This window comes from Nematolebias whitei, chromosome 18 (genome assembly GCF_014905685.2).
Source record: "Nematolebias whitei isolate Nwh7 chromosome 18, NemWhi1, whole genome shotgun sequence".
In the NCBI taxonomy this organism is placed as follows: domain Eukaryota; kingdom Metazoa; phylum Chordata; class Actinopteri; order Cyprinodontiformes; family Rivulidae; genus Nematolebias; species Nematolebias whitei.
In genome coordinates, this window is record NC_056515.1 from 28755777 (window position 1) to 28777128 (window position 21352).

Consider the following 21352-nt stretch of genomic DNA (forward strand, 5'->3'; position numbering starts at 1 on the left):
ATTTTTTGATTGTGTTTTCATCATTTTCAGAACAGTCCTGACATTCTGTGTCAGCCATGCCATCTCACATGTTGATCTCCTGAGAACACGTTTAGAACATACAAAGCACCTTCAGCTGTGGCGTCTTGTTGGCTTTATGTAGAAACCATTCAGTTCATCATGGTCAGGGCCTGACCATTTTATTCTGATTCTGTTATTTTTGATTTGACCATCTGCACGACTCACACTGTGATGCTGAATATAATTACCGTAACTAAAAAAAAACATTTTGTTAAATTTGTATACAATGACATGCCTTTGTGTTTACTTAATGAAATGTATTTGATTATTCTTATTAGTATTTCAAGCACAAAATGATTTTTTTTTCTCCATTAAGAAAAGCTCTAATTCTGTCCAATCTATCAACACATTTATTTTTCAATCTTGGGTTGTGTCTCACTTGCAAATACAAGCACACGACAAAAAGAAAGCAACAGATGTGTGAAGACAAAAAGCTAATTTTCATATATTAATGAAATGGAAACAAAATTGTCTGAACACATGAATAAGCAAACAGGTAACGGGTTTTACAGTAAATGACTCCAAGTAAACACAAAAACTTCAAGCTGGACCCATGAAAACAAAGAAGAAACATCAGGTAAAAGAACAGGGTGGACACTTTACACATCAGCAACAAATATACCCATAAGTCAAATAAACTTCATCCCAGTACTTGGCTTTATTTTTTAAGAAAAAGAAGCCAAAGTAAAACAAAACAAGCTTTGTAAAACAGTAAAGCCCAGGTCTAAGTTAAAACATTTCTGCCATATTTGGCCTTTTGTATATTAATCTCAACAAATTAAATTAGCTACCACTGCACATCCACATAATGTCTCCTGCAGGCACCCTTAGATCCTGCAAATTAAAACCAGATTCAGGATCAGGATTCACACCTATTGTCATTCCACTGATTGAAAGCACCTGACTCTTTTGCAGCTTACAACTCGTGCAACACTTATAACTCGTGCAAATAACTTGAAATATTTTGTGCATAAAGGTCTTTTTGCATATTTGGGCTAAAAAATTGTGATGGTGATGGCTCAAGCCTTGACGCTGGCTCTGTCGTGCACGCGCAGTAACACAGTGGGCATCAGCGTGTGACTGGTATTGACTTACAAGAAGAAAGAAAAAAAAACATCCTTAATAATTGACTTGTAAGGTCCTCTTAGTTTGAAAATGACGTCGTTCACACACTGCCGTGCCAAGGGCAAAGGTGTAACCGGGAAAAAGAAGAAGTTGTTAGAAATGGAGGAATGAGCAGCAGGGAGGAGACATTCCTCCCAGTGTTTTCACTTTTCCTAAACTTTAAGAGAAAGGCTGCAGTTTATCTCGGTGATTACAGACACAGCATGCGGCGGGAAGGAGCTTTATTTATCCTGACATATTAATATGAGGAACAGTATAACAACAGGTGAGTTACACAAGTTTTTCCTACAAGAAAAATCTGAACTGCAAATGTGTTGATAACTGTTCACTATTCAAAACACTTTTATGAGCAAGCAGCTTAGAAGCGCTTTGTGTGAATAACTATGAATTTAATAAACGTCAGTACACCTTTCACTTGGCTTACTACTTGTTTTATTGAATTTGTTTTATTAATGTGGCAGTAGTCTGCTGTGCAAATCTTAATGGTGAACTTGTGTGTTTGAATTTTGCTGATTGTTCAATATTTAATTTAAAATCCACAATTTTTTTTAATCCAGGTAAAAGTCTCATTAAGTATAAAAAACTTTTTAGGCAGCAACAACAAATGCATCACTTAACTATAAAAAATACAACAGTTATTCAGAATTTATAAGTAACCAACTGAGCAATGCTGTTGTAATGGTGCAGCATTGTCTTGCTGAAATATGCAAGGCCTTCCCTTAAAATTGTAATCTGGAAGGGAGTGCAAGTTGTTCCTAAAATCTTAACTGTTTTATCTTTTATTTGTGTTTTTTTTAGATGTGAGCCTTACATTCCTACAATCTGAATCCATTTTCCTAAAAGCGCAGCGACTTTCATCTACTTTCTCAATAAGCACGTATTCTCTGGGGAGAGTTTGCTTCAATCATGAGTGGAAAAGGCTGTCAGCTCCTCGTGTCTCCCTGCAATGTTTCCCCCTCAATGAGTATGATCCGAGGACACCAGCCCCAACCCTTCATGATGCCTGCGTCCTCCCCTCAGCACAGCGAGAGAACTGAGAAAGTGAAACAAGGAACTGTTCAGTCTTTAACTTCTGGAAAACCGACTGGAAGCCATGTCGTCCTGCCTACCTTGAGCCTCCGCAGACAGGTGTTGACCAATGCAAAACATCAGACTGGGCCAAACGCACCCCCACAGCAACAACCTGCTAACCATTTTCAAAACACAACAATGACAACTACCAAACCGTCGAGACTCAGCCCATGTAATCACAGCTTCAAAGGTAAACATAATGTGATGTTTGTTAGGGGGATAAAATCCCAGTATAGACTACAAATGAGCCTGGATTAAACACATCATATGCACATAGTAATAAAAATGATTTACCACGACATTCCTTATTTCTAATGTTCTCCTCACCTAGCTGTCTTCATGCTCGACATTTATCTTATTTATTAATAATTTACCAGGCGCAGACCTAAAACATAACTTTTCTACTGGAAAGTGGTAGAGGTAAACACTAGATTGGCTTGCTCTGTTTATGTTTGCAAGGAAAAGTCCACAATCTTGTGTGTAAACCTTTAGGAAAATTAAGTATTACAGTTTAGTTTGACACTGGTAAACCATCATTTTCAGTTAGAAAAAAATGCTGCAGCAACTTTAAACGTGCTAATGTTGAATATAATGTGGAGTCACTGTCCTCATCACTTTGCATTCAGGTTCAAAACACAATAACTTACTGAACTTGTGAGTTTTAATATTTTCTTTCCTGTGTAACTTCTTAATAAATAAATTTTGTCTTGTGTTAATTAGATTGTGCAGTTTCTGGGTCACCGTTGGATGTATGTGGTCAGGCAACGGGTGTTAACCTAACACTGACCAGTAGCTCCATTAGTGTTCCCTCAGGCCAACCTTATCCTGCATTGCCTCAACCCCCATCATGTCATAGTATGCCAACGGATGTCAGGTGAGTACTATCAGTAAGTCTATTTGATGATAAGCTCACAAACATTGTTACTAAAGCCAGTATTTTTCAGGTCCTTGCTGTCCAGAGAATCTCTGGCATCCACTACCCTCAGCCTGTTTGAAACACAGTCAGTTTTTAGTGGCAAACATGACTGGCCATATGGTTACTGTGTGCTTCCTCCCTTGGGATTACCTCACAACTCTACACAGGCTAGTGAGGGCAGCGAACAGTTCAGCCTGTCCCCTGGCACAGCCATGTCGGGCACGACCATATCAGGTGCTACAAGCACCTCTGCCTCATTGCCCTCATACCTCTTTGCAGGAGAGGCTGGAAGCCCTCGACAATCTCGTGCAAAGAAGAGAGCTCTCTCCATGTCGCCTTTATCAGATGTCATGGGTATTGATTTTAATACTATTATACGCACCTCGCCAACATCACTTGTGGCTTACATCAATGGTTCCCGCAGCTCTCCATCCTCCCACTTCACACTCTCACCTGTTCAATCTGAGGGATATGGTCATTTCCTGGGGGTGAGAGGACGTTGCATACCCCACAGCCATTCCTACAGCATGTGGAGCTCTTCACAAGCTCTGGCACCACAGTCAGAGTGTGCCCGTATGCAGATGCTTGAAGAGGGAGGGGATCTGGAAGGCCAGATGGCTAACATGATGGTTGCGCAGCAGTGCCTTCCAGAAGAAGTGGGGATACTAGAGACAACTTCAAACAGCTGCAGCCAAGCCATCAGCAATATTCTGCCACCTCTACAGTCAGAGCCAGCAGCTCTGTTGACAGCTGTCCAAGAAGATGCTATTCCACAAAGACCTCCACCACCTTATCACTCGCACCAACACATAAAACTCTCCAGACATCACTGGAAAATAAAGGCACCTTCTCAAGACCCTTCCATGCAGGTGCCCATGCTTCCTCACAGACATTCAGTTGGATTTTTACCCCAAATTCCAATGCTGGAAGAAGAGGAAGGTGAGGTGGAGGACTATGGCACCCATTGTTGCGGGTGGATGCACTGCAATGCAGTTTATGACCAAAAGGAAGAGCTGGTAAGGCACATAGAGAAGATACATGTAGACCAGCAGAAGGCTGAGGAGTTCACATGCTTCTGGGTAGGATGTCCACGCAACCTAAAGCCGTTTAACGCCCGATACAAACTTCTTATCCACATGAGGATCCATTCAGGAGAGAAACCCAACAAATGCGTGGTATACCTTGTATACATTATTACAACTTATCTTTCTGATTTCAATACTCGCTTCTTTCATTTATTTAAGAAAAATCTTAGTAGCATGTTTGCTTGTTGAATGCTTAGCACAGTTTCCTCTCAGATTAATATTCTTTCCAATCATGTGAAATGAATGACTAAATGCTTTCTAAGCAGAAGCATCATAAATGACGGAGCTCAGTTTGAGACTGTGTCATTCAAAGCAACCGTACAGGTAAATGGTTTATACCTTTGGACCAAAAGTCTCTACCAGGGTAAATGCCAAAGTTTAGCTCAAGTATGGTCTTATTCTGGGGCAGCACGGTGGCGCAACTGGTAGAGCTGCTGCCTCTCAGCGAGCAGATCCTTGGTTCAAACCCCGGTCCAGGGGCCTTTCTGGGTGGAGTTTGCATGTTCTCTCCGTGCATGCGTGGGTTTTCTCCGGGTGCTCCGATTTCCTCCCACAGCCCAAAAACATGCATGTTAGGCTGATTGGTAACTCTAAATTGTCCCTAGGTGTGAGTGAGAGAGTGAATGGTTGTTTGTCTTGTTTGTCTCTATGTGGCCCTGTGATGGACTTGCGACCCATCCAGGGTGTACCCCGGCCCTCGCACAGTGATTGCTGGACATGGACACCGGCGACCCCCGTGACCCAAAATGGAATAAGCAGGTAAAGGTAATGGATGGATGGATGAATGGATGGATGGTCTTATTCTCTCTTTAACTTAAACCATGGATCAATTATCAAAGTTCTGTGGCTGACATAACTCCATTATATTATTAAACAAGCACAAAGGAAATTTAGCACTTTAGATTTGGCATGGCATAATGAGCCTTTAGAAACTATTGGTGCTTTAGCTAGCCATAGCTTCAACAGGCCTCTGTCTGGCAAAACTTGGCTGTTGTTTTGTAAAGGTGATGACCCATATTTCAGTTCTGTACACATTTGCTTCTTTGGTCAAACAGAGAGAGAGAGAACAATGATTTAAGTTTGAAATTATACTGTAGCGTGGTTCCTACAATTCAGGGAAAAAGTCTTGTTAAATGAAAACACGTATTTTTATACTGAATATACTGTTAACCGTTAAGGTGCAGGTTACTAAGCAGAGGCAATATCTTTGTTCACCTTGACATAGCATGCATGTTAAAGCATGTCTGGCTAAATAATGCCAGTCACCTTGACTATAGAGCTTAGATGAATGTTAGCAATGTTGCATGGAGGACTGGGACAACGCCTATAGAGTGACAAACCCAGGTGGTAGTTCCCATTTTTAAAAAGGGTGACTGAAGAGTATGTTCCAATTATTATGGAATCACACTTCTCACCCTCCCTGGGAAATTTTACTCCAGGGTGTTGGAAGGGAGACTCTGACCAATTGTTGGACCTTAGATTCAGAAGGAGCATTGTGGCTTTCGACCTGGTCTTGGAATATTGAACGAGATCTTCACCCTTGCAGAGATGCTGAGGGGGTCATGGGAGTTTGCCTCTCCTGTCTACTTGTGTTTTGTGGACCTGGAGATTGCTAATGACTGTGTCCCTCAAATTATTGTGTGGGGGGTTGCTGTGAGAATATGGGGTCCCTGGGTAGCTTTTAAGAGCTATCCAGTCCCTGTATGACCAAAGCAGGAGCTGTGTCTGCATTACTGGCACAAAGTCGAGCGTGTTTCCAATGCGGATTGGTCTCCATCAGGGCTGTTTCTTGTCTCCAATCTTGTTTGTGGTGTCATGGACATGATCTCAAGTTGCAGTCGTGGAGAGGTGGGTGTCTGGTTTGGGAACCTCTGGGTCTCATCTCTGCTTTATGTGGATGATGTGGTTCTGTTGGCATCTTTAGACCAAGATCTTCAGCATACACTGGGGCAGTTTGCAGCCTAGTGTGAAACAGCTGGGATGAGAGTCAGCACCATATTTCTCGAATGAAAGTGGGTGGATTGGTCCTTCTGGGTCAGAAGGGCCATTACCTTCTGTCTCAGGTGGAGTTCAGGTTTTTGGGCTTCTTGTTCACGAGTTATGGTAGGGTGGAACGGGAGATGGATTGATGGATTGGGGTCAGTTCTGGTGAAGAGAGGGCTGAGTTGAAAGGCAAAGTTCTCGATTTACTGGTCTATCTACGTTCCAACCCTCACCTATGGTCACGAGATTTTGGCTATGACCGAAAGTATGAGATCCCAGATACAAGAGGCCAAAATGGGTATTTTTCGCAGGGTAGCTGGGCTTAGCCATAGAGATGGGGTGAGGAGCTCCATCATCTAGGGAAAGCTCGGAGTAGAGCCACTGCTCCTCCACATCGAAAGGAGTCAGTTGAGGTGGGTTGGGCATCTGATTTGGATGCCTGTTGGACGCCTCCATTTAGAGGTTTTCCAGGCACGTCCTTTTGGTAGGAGGCCCCAGGGAAGACTCATATGTTGCTGAAGGGATTGTGCATCTTCTCTGGTCTGGGAACGCCTTGAGGTCCCAAAGAACAAGCTAAAAAGTGTCACTGGAGAGAGGGATGTCTGGTTTTTCTCCTGAAACTGTTGCCTCTGTGACCCAATTACAGATAAGCGATAGAAAATGGATGGATGCTTCCTTTGGTTTGGGGATGAGAGAAGATTTCTTTTGCAGTTGCCATAATATTATCCCTACCATATATCTTAGTGCTTTCATTTGAGTCTATAATATTTAATATGTGATGAAAAGTTGACAGCAGATTAGGTTCAAACTAGTTTACTTCAAACACATCAGAAAAAAGGCAAAAAAAAAAAAAACATACATTGCCTCCACAGACCCATGCAACCATCAGCACTTCAGAATATTCATAGACCTTATTAACTTCTTTGTCTGTTCCTCTTTCCCACTGTGAAAACATTTAGGACTTGGATGAGTAATTAACAAACCATTGGCCAAACATGCTTCATGTTGGTGCTTTTAACAAGTTAATTATTAATATCATGCATACCTGCCGCTGACCTTCTGCTCCAATATACTTACTTATTAGCTGAAGTCAGCTTTGTTGTCATGGTGCTGCCATTCTTGGATGTTTCCATGTTCTCAGTAATTATAAAAGATTTATGATCACATCTTATTACCAAAAACAAGAACTTATACATATGTTCGTAGCCCTGTAAAAATCTTGTGAGTAGAAAGAAAAAGTTACACAATTCCCTCAAGTCATTTGACTGTGATCACAATTTCAAGTCAGGATTAGCCATATGCTAATGTTTAAGACTTTGCTCATCTTTACATCAAACGTTTTATTAAGTATAACGTGATTGCTCTAATTTTCATGTTAAAATGTGAGCATGAAAACATCTGGAATGTAAAAGCCAGTTTTTCTCCAAAGATGTATGTCGCATAAATAATCATTTTGACGTGAAATTCTCCAACAGCTGCGCAACAATGAGGTTGCTCTTGTTACACAGTGGAAACATGGGGCAAGCCTAAACTCGTCTGTTTACAGCCAGTTTAAGAAATTCTTCACTAATTGTTGTTTAAACATATAATCTTTTAAGAGCACCAATTGTCCGTATTTAAATTTTTTCAAATGTGATGCAAGTTGAGATTTTTGGGATATGAATCACCTTTTGTTTGTATGGATTGCAGGTATAAATTAGCTTTTTCCACAAGAAAAGTTTGTCTATTGTGGCCATTTTGGTTCTTGTTGTCAATGTTATCTTCCATAATTACTGTATTTGCCACATTGGTGGTGTTGTAGTCAGTACTGTCACCTCACAGTGAGGGTCTGAGGTTTAATTCTCTGGTGTACAGGTCTTTCTCTATAGAGTTTGCATGTTTTCCTCATTTTATGGGTTTTTGTCAGGTAAGAACAAAGCAGAAGTAGAAAATTGGTGGAAAGATGTTTGCAATGGGTGATACGGTTGGTTGATGTACTTTAGGTGAAATAAGCAAGACCCTCAATAAAGAGAGAAAGATAATGTAAGTTAATGTACTTAAAAGCACTTTTGCCTGGACTTGTCAAACCTGAAAACAAATTCTGTTTTTTTTCTTTCATTATTAATAATATAAGCAATAATTTTATTTATGTATTTAAAACAATCAAATATCCTGGCTATATTAGTGTGTCTGTGGTGGACTTGCAACCCGTCTTGGCAGTACCCTGCCTCTTACACAATGACCGCTGGAGGTACCAGCTACACTTGACCTGGAAAGGAAAAAGTGCGTAAAGAAAATGGATGAGTGGATATTAATGGGGAAGATGGCTCCGCTTGTTCTCATTATTAGAGTACCGTTATTGCAAGTTTATTTGTTTTTCTTGAAACTTGGTGCAATGTTAAATTTGGCAATTATTTGGTCAAATGAAAACACACCTAGTTATTATGTATGTTATATATTGGGATTCAGAGTGATCAGACCTCAGAGTGGGAACTGGGCACTGGGCTGAGTTTGCTGCTGTCATTGTTCAGCTGGGGCATGAGGACCTGCCAGGACCTGCCAGGACCTGTCAGACGTTGGCTGTAAGATCGAAGAGCCACACTGCTTCCCATTCAGGCCAGCCAACCGATCTTTGTGACACACTACAAGCCATTTTCACGAGAGCTTAGTGACACAGAGACAGAGAGAACCCACCTCTGGACCAGCCTGGTGTCCTGCCAGCCTTTTAGCTTCATGTTTATTCTCATTTGTCTGGCCAGTTTGGTGCTAGAGATTATTATTTTTTTTTTAATCTTGTTCAGTTTTTTATTTGTTTATTTTTTAACGATCAAGTGGCTTTATTTGTTCAACCTTTATTTAAACCCTTTTCCGTACACTCTTAATTCTGTTATGTTCTCTCTCTGCATAAGGAAGCGTTTAACTTATCTGAATTTAAAAGAGTGCACCAATTCTCTCACGACTGAAAAGAAAATACATGAAACATTTCTAATTGTTGTCTTTTTCTTCTGACATGTCGCATTTCCAATTTTATCAGCTTGCTTTGCACAAAAATTTAAGAATTTTCTCCACTCCACTTCCATTTAATATATATATATATATATATATATATATATATATATATATATATATAAAAAACATTTCTTGGAAAATAAAACGTAACGATTTTTTTTTCCAAGTCCCAATTGCACAAACAAGACGAGCTTGTCTGAGCTATCTTGACAGGGAGTAACTTGTAATGAAAGAAAACGGCTACTATTTCTAACATTGGAGGAGTTGTGAGAGTTCATTTGGTTTCTGCAGTTATGACTAAGACAATGAGAGGAATTCAGTCTTGGAAGAAAAATAACAATATTAAACATTGTCCATGAGACTTAGTCAGGGCATACCAAACACCCTCCTCCACTACACTCTCCAACCCCCTAGGGAGAGAAATGTGGTCCTAGACTCTTGAAAAAAAATTAACTTGAATGATTTAGATGTTTCGGCGATGAAGTCACAGGTCGCAAGATCCTGCAACATGCTGTTTTGTTGACTGAGTATCATGAATCTGTTCTAGATGGTTTACTGAAAGTGACTTCATTGAGTAACTGATTGCGGTCAAGGTGATGCAAGACAAAAGATAGAAAACCCAAAGCAGCATGCATGTTTAAATACTGACCCCTGCTGGTCACAGCATATTCAAGCCAAAAAGAAAATTTGTGTGGTGCAAAATTAAGCAGCATTGTAAAAACAAGAGCCTTTCAAAAGCTTTAAACATTGATTCTTATAATTTTCTCTTTGAGCCATTCCAGTATACGTCACTGTAATCATATATCAGTATGACAGCAACGCCATTCATGTCAGCTAAATGATACGGTTAGCTACTCAGAAGTGTTTCTATAATTCCTCTTTCACTCCTTCCCACAATATCAGGTTAGGAGGGTTTTGTTTTTAACATGTTTAAGCAAACATCACATAAATATACACTGCACAAAATATGTACTTGTCTATTTTATACTTCAAATATCCTTGAAGTGATCTGGGGAGAGAGAGGATGTATTTTAATTAAGCTTATATTTGGAAAATTGCTCAACTTTGACCCCATCCAGCTTCAACCCCATTTAAAGTGTTTGTGTGCCGTTCACAGTTTGAAGGCTGCAACAAGGCTTTCTCTCGGCTCGAAAATCTAAAGATTCACCTGCGCAGCCACACAGGCGAGAAGCCTTATCTGTGTCAGCACCCCGGATGCCACAAGGCCTTTAGCAACTCAAGTGACAGAGCTAAACACCAGCGCACACACCTGGACACAGTGAGTAGCAGCACAAACATATAGATAATTATAAATGCTATTTTGATCCTTCTGGATAAGTGCAGGACTCATGCATGTGCTTATGTTGCTGTGGTTGTGCAGAAACCATATGTGTGCCAGGTGCCAGGCTGTGTAAAACGCTACACTGATCCCAGTTCATTAAGGAAACACATGAAGTCCCATTCTACTAAAGAGCGGCAGTTACGAAAGAGGGCAAGTGACACAACTTGTAATTTTTTTTTAACTCGCTTTGAAGAACCATAAAGGCTGATCGATAGTCTCTGAACTGTATTTTTTAAAAGGCTACACTAAGCCACTTCATTTCATAAACTTAACTTGAAAAGCAAGTCCCACTTCCTTAACCTCTAACATTAAATAAGCCTCTGTAACACATGCCACATAGTTTGTTTTAATTCAGTCATTCTAATTAGCTCACTGACTGGCTTTCCATCCCACTCAGTTTGCTCTGCAAGTTAACTGTGCACAGATGATCATTACATTTAATTAAAGTTGTGGATGCAGTCAGAAGGAAATATGCAGCAACATGGTTTGTTGGTTTCCGTGTCCCTTGGTTAACACGGACAGAAAAAGAGTTTTAAAAACTGCATTTGTTTGATTTGTTTTCATGTTGAGAGCCACTTCATTGGAAAGTTTTTTTTTTTTTTTTTTTGTGTTAAAATTAGGATTTTAGTACATGTGTGATAAATGCTCTTTCACTTTCAGGTTTGTGTAACCATAGATACGGTGCATCTGGAAAGTATTCACGGCGCGTCACTTTGTTCACATTTTATGTTACAGCCTTATTCCAAATAGTATTAAACGAATATCTTTCCTCAAAATTCTACACGTAATACCCCATTATGACAATGTGAAAAAAAAAAATGTTTTTTGAGATTTTTGCAAATTTAATAAAATTAGAAAACTAAGAAATCACATTTACGTACTGTAAGTATTCACAGCTTTTACTATGAGGTTCAAAACTGAGCTCGGATACTGTTTCCGCTGATCATCCTCCAGATGTTTCTACATCTTAAATGGAGTCCACCTGTGGTAAATTCTGTTGATTGGACTTGATTTGGAAATGCACACACCTGTCTATATAAGGTCCCACAGTTGAAAGGGCATGTCAGAACAGAAAAACCAAATATGAAGTCAAAGGAATTGTCTGTAGATTGTCACAGGATTGTGTTGAGGCACAAATCTGGGGAAGGATACAGAAACATTTCTGCTGCTGTGAAAGTCCCAGTGGCCTCCATCGTTCATAAATGGAAGATGTTTGGGAACCACCAAGATTCTTAGAGCTGGCCGGCCATCTATACTGAGCGATTGGGGAGAAATACGGATCCATCCATCCATCCATTATCTTTACCCGCTTATTCCATTTTGGGTCACGGGGGTCGCTGGTGCCCATGTCCAGCAATCACTGTGCGAGGGGCGGGGTACACCCTGGACGGGTCGCAAGTCCATCACAGGGACACATAGAGACAAATGAGACAAACAACCATTCATTTTCTCACTCACACCTAGGGACAATTTAGAGTTACCAATCAGCCTAACATGCATGTTTTTGGACTGTGGGAGGAAACCGGAGCATCCGGAGAAAACCCACGCATGCACGGAGAGAACATGCAAACTCCACCCAGAAAGGTCCCCGGACAGGGGTTTGAACCAAGGACCTGCTCACTGAGAGGCAGCAGCTCTACCAGTTGCGCCACCGTGCTGCGAGAAATACGGATGAATAGCCAATTATATTATTTCAGAAAATGAATGGCGTAAATATTAAGACTCTGAGAAGGAGTATAGATTCAATTTGGACTAAGGTTCTTAGCTCTTAACATTAAAATTTAGGTAAGCTTATCTCAGATCCATGAACTAATGTCTAAACGAACTTAGTTGGCACTTGGTGTTCTCTCATCAGAAGGAAGATATTTTCATCCTACCGGGAGACGTCAGATTTCTCTCATTACCACAGCGGATATGATGACTTTGCCCGAGTTGATCGGGGAGAAGGGCCTTGGTCGTGGAGGTGACCAAGAACCTGATGGTCACTTTGTCAGATTTCCAGCGTTCCTTTGTGGACAGACTGGGGTGGCGGTTCATTTTTCAGCACAACAATGACCCAAAGCACATGGCCAAGATCGCAAAGGAGTGGCTTCAAGAACACTCTGTGAATGTCCTGGACTGGCCAAGCCAGAATCCAGACTTGAAGCCAATTGAGCATCTCTGGAGATATGTGAAAATGGCTGTGCACAGATGTCTCCCATACAAACTGATGGAGCTTGAGAAGTACTCCAAAGACGAATGGGCAAAAGACAGATGTGCTAAGCTTGAAGCATCATATTCAAAAAGATGAAGCTGTAATTGATGCCAAAGGTGGATCAACAAAGTTTAAAGCAAAGGCTGTGAATACTTACATAAAGTCTTAGTTTTCTATTTTTAATATATTTCAAACATCTCTTTTTTTTTTACATTGTCATAATGAGATTTTGTATGTAGAATTTTGAGGAAAGAGATTAATTTAATACAATTTGGAATAAGGCTGTAACATAACAAAATGTGGTAAAAGTGAAGCGCTGTAGACACTTTCCGGATGCACTGTACAAAGAAAGTGGGTTAATTTTTTTAAAGACGGTTTATAAAGTCTACTGCATCTTAGCTTCTTTCATCTATAAATCTACAATAAATGCTTCCTGTGATTTAAGGAATGATTGCATGTTACATTTCTCACTACAAATACAAATGCCTAACTTGCATACTGTAAAAAAATATCTTGCATGCATCTAGTCTTCTAGATTATGGTGAGACCTATACTTTTCTGATGAGATTTCAGATTTAAATGTAATTTCTTTAAGTAGAAACAGATTAAATATTCAAAAGACAAGCATAATCCACAGCTAATATAACACTGACTATCCATGTGCATATGTGTAAATTCAGGTTTTTATTTAAGTTTGTGCTGGAGGAAACATTTGGAGGAAGTACAAACTTTATTTCTAATCACCAAACAAATTAAAATATTGTAAACATTTTATATTTTTCTTTGCAGAAATACGCTCTAAATTGCCATCAGATCATACTGTATGTTTTGCATTTGGTCGTTTTTAGAATGAGGAAAATATTTTAGTGTCTCAAATTTTTAACAACTTTAATTAAAACTTTAATGAATTGTTACAGACATACATACATGCAGACTCATGTTCAGACTGCTGTTGTTATGCCACATTGTTTTGCATTATTAGTGTATATCTTGGATCCTTATATACTGTTTTTTTTTAAATATATATTTTTGCTATTTTGGAGTGTAACTGGGAGCTTGTGTACATAATTTCATCCCACCTCATGTACCACGTGGTGAGAACGAAATTAAACCTACTTGAACTTGAATACGCTGTACTATAACTCTTCATGTCAGGCAGCTAGATTTATTTATTTTATTTATTTATTGGATAAATTGATGCTCTACATGATCACCTAAAATAAATTCAGGTTCTAATGAGAGCTGCTTAAAGAAATCTTGAGTGTTTGGATTATAATGTACTCTTTTGTGCAACAAATAACTGCTACCAAACATTCTGGTAACTAAATATCTGCCCTGAGGAACACCCTGAATATCAGCTTGGTGGGCTTTTCATTTATACATTGCAGCTTCAACTCAGAAATGCTTGTTGGTTTCATCACATGAACCACTCACTAAAGTTTCTGACAAAATATTCTTAGGTTAGGTTGAATTGGGCAAAACAGAATTAAAATTATTACCTTTGCCTTTTGTTCATTATTTGCTAGATTGACGTTTAGGTTTAGAGTTAATGATATCAAGAAGTGACCCATTTTTCTTTAACACATTTAAAAAGGCTGCACTTATATTTTGCGTCAAAGCAAACGTTCCACATATTGAATAAAAATGCAAACAAATTTTTTATTTTACTTTCTGCAACAGCCTCTGGTGTTTATGTATTTTTCATTGTTTAATTTTGTACAAAGGGCAGAAATAATATGAATGAGGTATTATAGTATTATTAACACTAATACTACAATATTGGCTTAGAGATAGCATACAAAATACATCCAAATGTATATGCTGTCTGTCTCTATGTATGTTTATTTCCACTGTGTGATTTCTACAGATGAAAGCCTCTGCTGATGCAACTCAAGACGCACTGGCAGACTGTTTAACCATCCACCCTCTGCATCCAAACCTTTCCCCTCTGGCAAGGCTAGACAACAATGTGAACCCAGCTCTTGGTGCGTCTCATGAGTCGAACTGTATAGCATATCCAAGCTCTGGCAGTTTGCATAAATACATTTGATAAGTGAAGAAGAAAACAACATATATAAACGTATATCCCTGCAACCATGTGTACTTAATAGATTTATCCATAATATTCTCATCCCTGTTCCTTAGCTGCAACGCAAGTACGAGATCCTTACAGCAGTTCCCATCTGGCTTTGTTGGGTTCCTTACAAGATAAATACAGGTTAGTATTGGTGGTGTGCTTTTGATCATGTAGATCATCTACAATGCAGATATAATTTAATAAGAAATCAAATAAAATTCAGTTGTTGTTGTTTTTGTCTTAAAAAAATGATTTAGTGCAACTTATTAGGCCAATTCACATCTTTGGAACTGTAACCAACACAAAGTTAAAGACTTTTGTTTCTTTTATTTAGTTTGTTTTTCTGATGAGCAGGAAGAATCAGCTCAAACATTTGTTGTCATGGCATTAATATAAAAAAAATCAACTAATTAGATTTAAATATTCACTGTTTTATGATTTAAAGAAGAGGTTGTTGTTAATTTTGTATGTGTATTTGTAGTGTCTAGTGTTTTCAATAGAAAAGGGCTGTTTTGAGGGGGTTGGGGATAGCCACAATCCTACTTCCCTTGACAATCTCTTCATCTACGCACTTCAAAGAAAGTGATAAAGGATTTCTGTCATTCTGAGCAGCCGGATGCAAAAGGCTCTTGACTGGGTTTTGATTGTTCTCAGATCAGCGGTAGGCCGAAGCATTCGCTGCAGGACTCTGCGTAGACAATCGACCAGTGAGAGCGGACCTTTCCTTGCCTCATTGGTCTCTGCCGCTACCATTAATGGATGCTATAGCCACCGCCAAGAGCCACTAAGGAATTCAACGAGTGAATCATAAAATCTAGAAAATGCATTTTAAGGTCCAATAGGCGAGGAGAAAATGCTGAAGTTACTATTTAGTAGTTAAATCAATCATAAAATCCTTGTAGCAATTTATACACACTTTCTGGCAACGCAAATGGAGGAAAAATGCAAACCTTTAGTTGCTATGGGTTTATGAGATTTGCAAAGTTTTTCATTCAGTTATTTACTTTTTTTCACAACGTCTCAACTTTTTTAGAAGCGGGGTTGTACGATGGATAAAGGTTGCATCCTGGACCCATGGTTCATCTCAGTGTTTCACTCTGTTTGGACCATTTAGTTAAGTCAAAATGGTTCTTGCTCGGCTCCAGCGTGTACAGGCCGGCTGATTAGATGCATGCTTAAGTTCAGAGCGTCTTTGCAATGAGCTAAATGTGGAAACCTCTGCACAAATAAACTGCCCCTTCCAAATCATTTAAAAAGTGGCTATTTGCAACTTCTCCACTATATGGAGTGTGCTGCTTGTGGGACTTGCTTTGTTTGTGGCTCCTCGGACTGATGAAGTCCTTTGGATGAAGGATGAAACGTCTCAGCAAAAACAAGAAACCGTCCAGACGATCTGACTGAACGCTGTTGGATTTTTACCTGGATTATTGAGCATGAACGTTGATGTTCCTATGATTTTATTAGCATTTGCTGTTACTGGCATTCTTTCAGAAGTTCTACAGCTTTCATCAAAACATAGGAAAAATTCTTACTCTTTTTTTATAAACCCCACCGTCTCAAGCTTGAACGGTGCAGAGGATGTACTGAATCTTAATTGTACTCAGATGTAACACAAAGGACAAGTGTCGTTAACTGAGATGTTGCTGTTCAAAGTTTTTTGCGCCTGATTGGGAAAAAAAACGTTGAAACGTTCTCCATTTCATCTACGTGAGCTGGGTATTTACTTTGATTTGAAATCTTTCAGGTGTGTTGATCCTTCTCCTCATCAGCCCATCCCTGGAGGCGCATGTGGGCCTTGTTCCTCCACCTGCCACCCGCATCCTCCCTGTGGACCTCCTCTACAGAACAACCGTGGTCTAAAGCAGCTCGACCAGACTCGTGGTGTGATAGATCAGAGCTCAGGTACTTAAAGTTTCACAACCGCATCAATATCTCTTTCTTCAGACTGTCAAAGCACATATTTATTCACAAATGGGCTATTCGGATGCACGGCTTACATATTTTTCTGTTCATCTTTATAGTGTGTAAGACAGGGCTAGTGATTGTTTGTTTTTTTTGTTTGTTTGTTTGGACTTAATCAGTTAGTTTTGCTCTGCACGCTTTAAAATAGATTACATATATTCTTGTTAGACTTGACAGCCACAAAGATGTTGACAAGGTCTGTGGTTCAAAACAGCTTTTCTACTAGAATGCACCCTTTAAGCATAAAATAATGAGTTTTTCTGTTTTATACCGAAATAAAATTTCTCAAGTTCGTGTTAATGCAGCTTTTTCTGCTGTAGCCAGTAATCACAATAGGGCGACTACCTCTCAAATAGCTTTTAAAATGCTCTAAGTACACACTAGAGACAAACGTGGTCAAGGATTTGTATTTGAACGTTTCAGATCTCACTCTGCGTACAAGTTTTCTAACTGTTTCTGCTCATCTGCAGGATTTGGAGTCCACATCCAAAGTGACGACACATCTGCAGAACTGAGTGGAGATTTTTTCATCAACTCGAGCAAAATGTCCCACATTTATACAGAAGGATGAATCCGTGGGTGTCTTACCTTTGCACTACTTTGTGTCCCTTTATTTTGAAGGAACTGTATCACACTAAAAACACGTGTGCTGGGAAGCTGAAATAATCTGAAATCACAAGGAAGATTTTTATTTAACTAGAAGAATTGAGGCTTTGTTGTTGTTTTTTTTTTTTTTTTTGTATCTGACCCTATAATTTGGTTTCAGCTCTCCTCAATCAACATAATGACTGTCCCTTGGGGATTTGAATGTTTACCTGCTCAGTTTTTACAGCTTGTGTGGTTCTTCAGGTAGTTTCAGGTGGCATTTTCCACAATGTCAACACTGCAATCAAAGCAAAGTATGCAAGGGATCTTTTATTACAGTTTGTTGGTTTTTTTTAGATCATGTCTTGGTCACTATAGTAACAAGACAGCCTTATTATTTCACCGTAACGTTCGTGCATATTACCTGTTGCTTCAATATAGTATCATGCTATAAGGGCACATGTATTTAGATAAGGATGCAAATTAGTGTTTGTGATCATGGCAGAAGCGTTGAATGCTTTATTGTTATTATTTACACATCACATCATAGATGTTCTCTGAAACCATGACGCTTTCATGTTTTTTTCACCTCGCTGCATTTCATTTTCATTCATTCATTTCAACATAAAACGCATACGGACACCTAAAACCTGCTTGACATAGACAATGTTATAGCAACTGAGATGCTAGTTGCCTGTCGCCACTTTTTAACCAAGATGGAATCAAATAAAACAGCTAAGAAGCAAATGTTGTTCTGTAAAATTAAATAGTGTGTAAAGATTAGCAGAAATCCAACGTGCATGATTTGGAAGGGCTTGTAGAAAAACTACAAATGTGCATATCTGGAATGATTTGGAACAAAGTAAATCATGTGTACTCTTCTTAGGATTTGTGCCGCAGTGAAGTTTTTATGGATTCCCGTGTGCATCAGTAATTTCTTTAGAACAAATGCCAGCACAGTTGTTAACTGGCTTTTCTTGGTGGATTTTGCATGTCTGCCCAATGTCGACACCGTTTTTCCTCTGGAGACTTTACCTTCCTTGTAAAGTCCAAAAATGTACATCTTGTAGGTTATTTGCTGACTTTATGTGAAAAATGATGGACCTCAACCACCTCACAACTCTGAACATGACAAAGTAGGGAATTGGAAAAAAAACTAAATTAGCTTTTTAAAAGTTAATTGTACTAATTAAAAAAGCAGTAACTTTGCAAGCAATTAACCTCATTTAAAAACAAACTTGTGTAATTGTTGAAATTGTCTCAGTAAATTTTCATCATCTAAATTATGAGGTTCAGTGTTGTAGCACCAAAGAAGCACTGCAGCATCATTACCTCAACATACTGTATTTTTCAGATTATAAGGCACAATATCAGTGAACGGGTCTGTTTTCATACATAAGGCGCATTAAGCGAAACAAAACAATCAGATAAGTCAAACTTTATTCAACTCATTTACAATAACCACATAAAAGCAGTTCGAGTTCAGTAACCAGAATTTATACACAAGGCGCATCTGATTCTAAGGCTCACTGTCAATTTTTGAGCAAATTTAAGGATTTTAAGTGCGCCTTATAGTCTGAAAAATACAGAAATACGTAAAAACTCTGTAAGTCAGTGTCAGAAATATTTATCCACCACTGTCGTTACTTTATATACGCATTTAAATTGAATTATATGGCTCTAGGTGGAACTAACATTCATGTTCACTTTTATAAAATTGAAAAAAAACAAAATAGGCTTACTTAAAAATAATTATTTTAGCAAGTGTTAAGCTTCAAAATGAATTCACCAGTTGCCTAGCAATGACAACAACAACAGCTTATCCAAAAAGCATCTGTTTAGTAACTGCTAATCAAATAAAAATAAAAAAAAAATGAAGTGCCACGCAGTGGTGGTTGGAAATGCTTTGTACTCAGTGTGAAGCCTTTTTTTTAACAATAATCTTTGTTCCACCACTGGTCTCACTTTGAAAGTTTTGCATTAATTATTTTTTTACCGCTTTGTGGCAAAACGTTTTGACCGTGTGTATTTTTGAGAAGGTTCACAATTTCAGCATTGGATGTCATACACAAGCCTATGTTGTGTGGCGTCATATCAAGGTTGAAATATTTTTCTTACTAAATCATAGAGGGGAAGACTGTATGAAAAAAATAGCTGTGCGCTCTGAATAAATGAGCCAAGACGAGCTGAAAATCAAGCTCTCTGAAAGGTGAGAATTATGGCAGAAATGAAACATAATGGTTCATAGAACTGTGACAAGCGAAGCCCCGTCCAACCATCAGGTATAATGAATGAGACGGACAGGTGCTGCTTGTACTGACGGCGTGTTCACCCCCTCACCCCCAGCTACAATAGTGGTCTTCAATTAAAATTCACCAAGTTCTGTCTAAAGATTTTTTATCTCTCTCTCTCGCAAAGGTCCAGAATACATAAATTAAAAAAAAATCTGGCCCTTCTTTAGGCAGAGGGAAACTGAAAGCCAGATGTGGGGATTAAATGCTAGAAAAGCTGCACCACCTAAAATTAATTAACATAAACAGAAATATTTGATGCTTAGCAGGAATTACAGTAAATGCTGAAGAAACTGTACCACCTGAAATGAGTTATCATAAATCTGAGGCAGTGCTGCCTGAAATAAATTACAGTAAAGTCTACTATTTACTATGTACTTATTTACTATATATATATATATATATATATATATATATATATATATATATATATATATAGAGAGAGAGAGAGAGAGAGAGAGAGAGAGAGAGAGAAAGAGAGAGAGAGACAGACAGACAGACAGACAGACAGACAGACAGACAGACAGACAGACAGACAGACAGACAGACAGACAGACAGACAGACAGACAGACAGACAGATAGATAGATAGATAGATAGATAGATAGATAGATAGATAGATAGATAGATAGATAGATAGATAGATAGATAGATAGATAGATAGATAGATAGATAGATAGATAGATACTTTATTAAATTTGAGGCATCCAGTAGCGTGTTACATTCATGATTACCTATGTGTATACATAAGCCTGTCACAATAAACAATAAATCAATTAATCGCATGATAAATGAAAATTATCGACTTTGTTTTCATTTATCGGCTCTATTGTTTTTTTCATGTCTCTCTCTTTCTACTGAAGACACTGGATGACTAATCTGTTTTAACCGTCCAAAATCGTGTTTTTTGGATCAGTAAAAGCAGCTAAGCTGAGAAGGTAAGCTATGAGCTAAGCTAATAGGCCAATCTCGAGAAAAAAAACCTGCGTCTTGTCAAAGCTTCAAAATTCACGGTTGAAACCTGTGCCTTCATGTAAAATATATATATATATATCTGCAAAAAGAAGCTGAGAACTTGTTCAATGATTTTTTTTTAATTAAAAGCTTTGTGTGAAAAATGCTATGCCAAAGAGCTCAAACCACACCCAACGTCTGCCATTTTGAGAACCGAAAAAAGGAAAGATGAACAGCCCATGTCACGTCATGGGGCCTCCCTCCAATTTTTCTAAGAGACACGCTGCTCGCTCCCTCACTATCCATCTTTCAACTCAGTCTAATACTGCCATCCAGTGGTAAAAAAATTGTACTACACACAAAATAAATTAACCAACATTTCTTTAACCAACATTTCTTCTTAAATTGGAAGATAATATTTATTGATATTTATAATATTATTATAAATTTGACAATAATTACTAATTATTGTCAAATTTCAAACAATGTTATCATTTATCACAATAATTTCTGAGACAATTAATCGCCCAGCAAAATTTGTTATCATGACAGGCGTTTGTATACATACATACACATCTAAGCATACATATGCACATGTGCATGTAAATACATACACATACATAAGTGTCCGGGGTACCGCAGATTTACAAGGCTCTACTTTTACTGTAAAGGGAGGAGGTGAACGGTCTGATAGCTTGAGTACTGTGTGTGTATTATATG

At 38.6% G+C, this 21352-nt stretch overlaps 1 protein-coding gene across 1 annotated transcript; it reads left to right on the forward strand.

Moving 5' to 3' along the window:
- The first annotated feature begins 2091 nt into the window (after positions 1-2091).
- On the forward strand, positions 2092-17374 carry glis3 (GLIS family zinc finger 3). The gene is made up of 9 exons (XM_037691889.1): positions 2092-2446; positions 2977-3130; positions 3201-4347; positions 10346-10507; positions 10610-10720; positions 14632-14749; positions 14910-14982; positions 16586-16743; positions 17274-17374. Exons 1-9 carry the CDS (start codon positions 2092-2094, stop codon positions 17372-17374), a joined length of 2379 nt encoding a protein of 792 aa, XP_037547817.1.
- Positions 17375-21352: the final 3978 nt, after the last annotated feature.

Bases quoted from the DNA above. Each gene is read 5' to 3' on its own strand.
- glis3 (XM_037691889.1), top strand. From the start codon at position 2,092: ATGAGTGGAAAAGGCTGTCAGCTCCTCGTGTCTCCCTGCAATGTTTCC. The intron at 14,750-14,909 runs GTGCGTCTCATG...CCTGTTCCTTAG, and splicing joins CAATGTGAACCCAGCTCTTG to CTGCAACGCAAGTACGAGAT. The intron at 16,744-17,273 runs GTACTTAAAGTT...GCTCATCTGCAG, and splicing joins TGTGATAGATCAGAGCTCAG to GATTTGGAGTCCACATCCAA.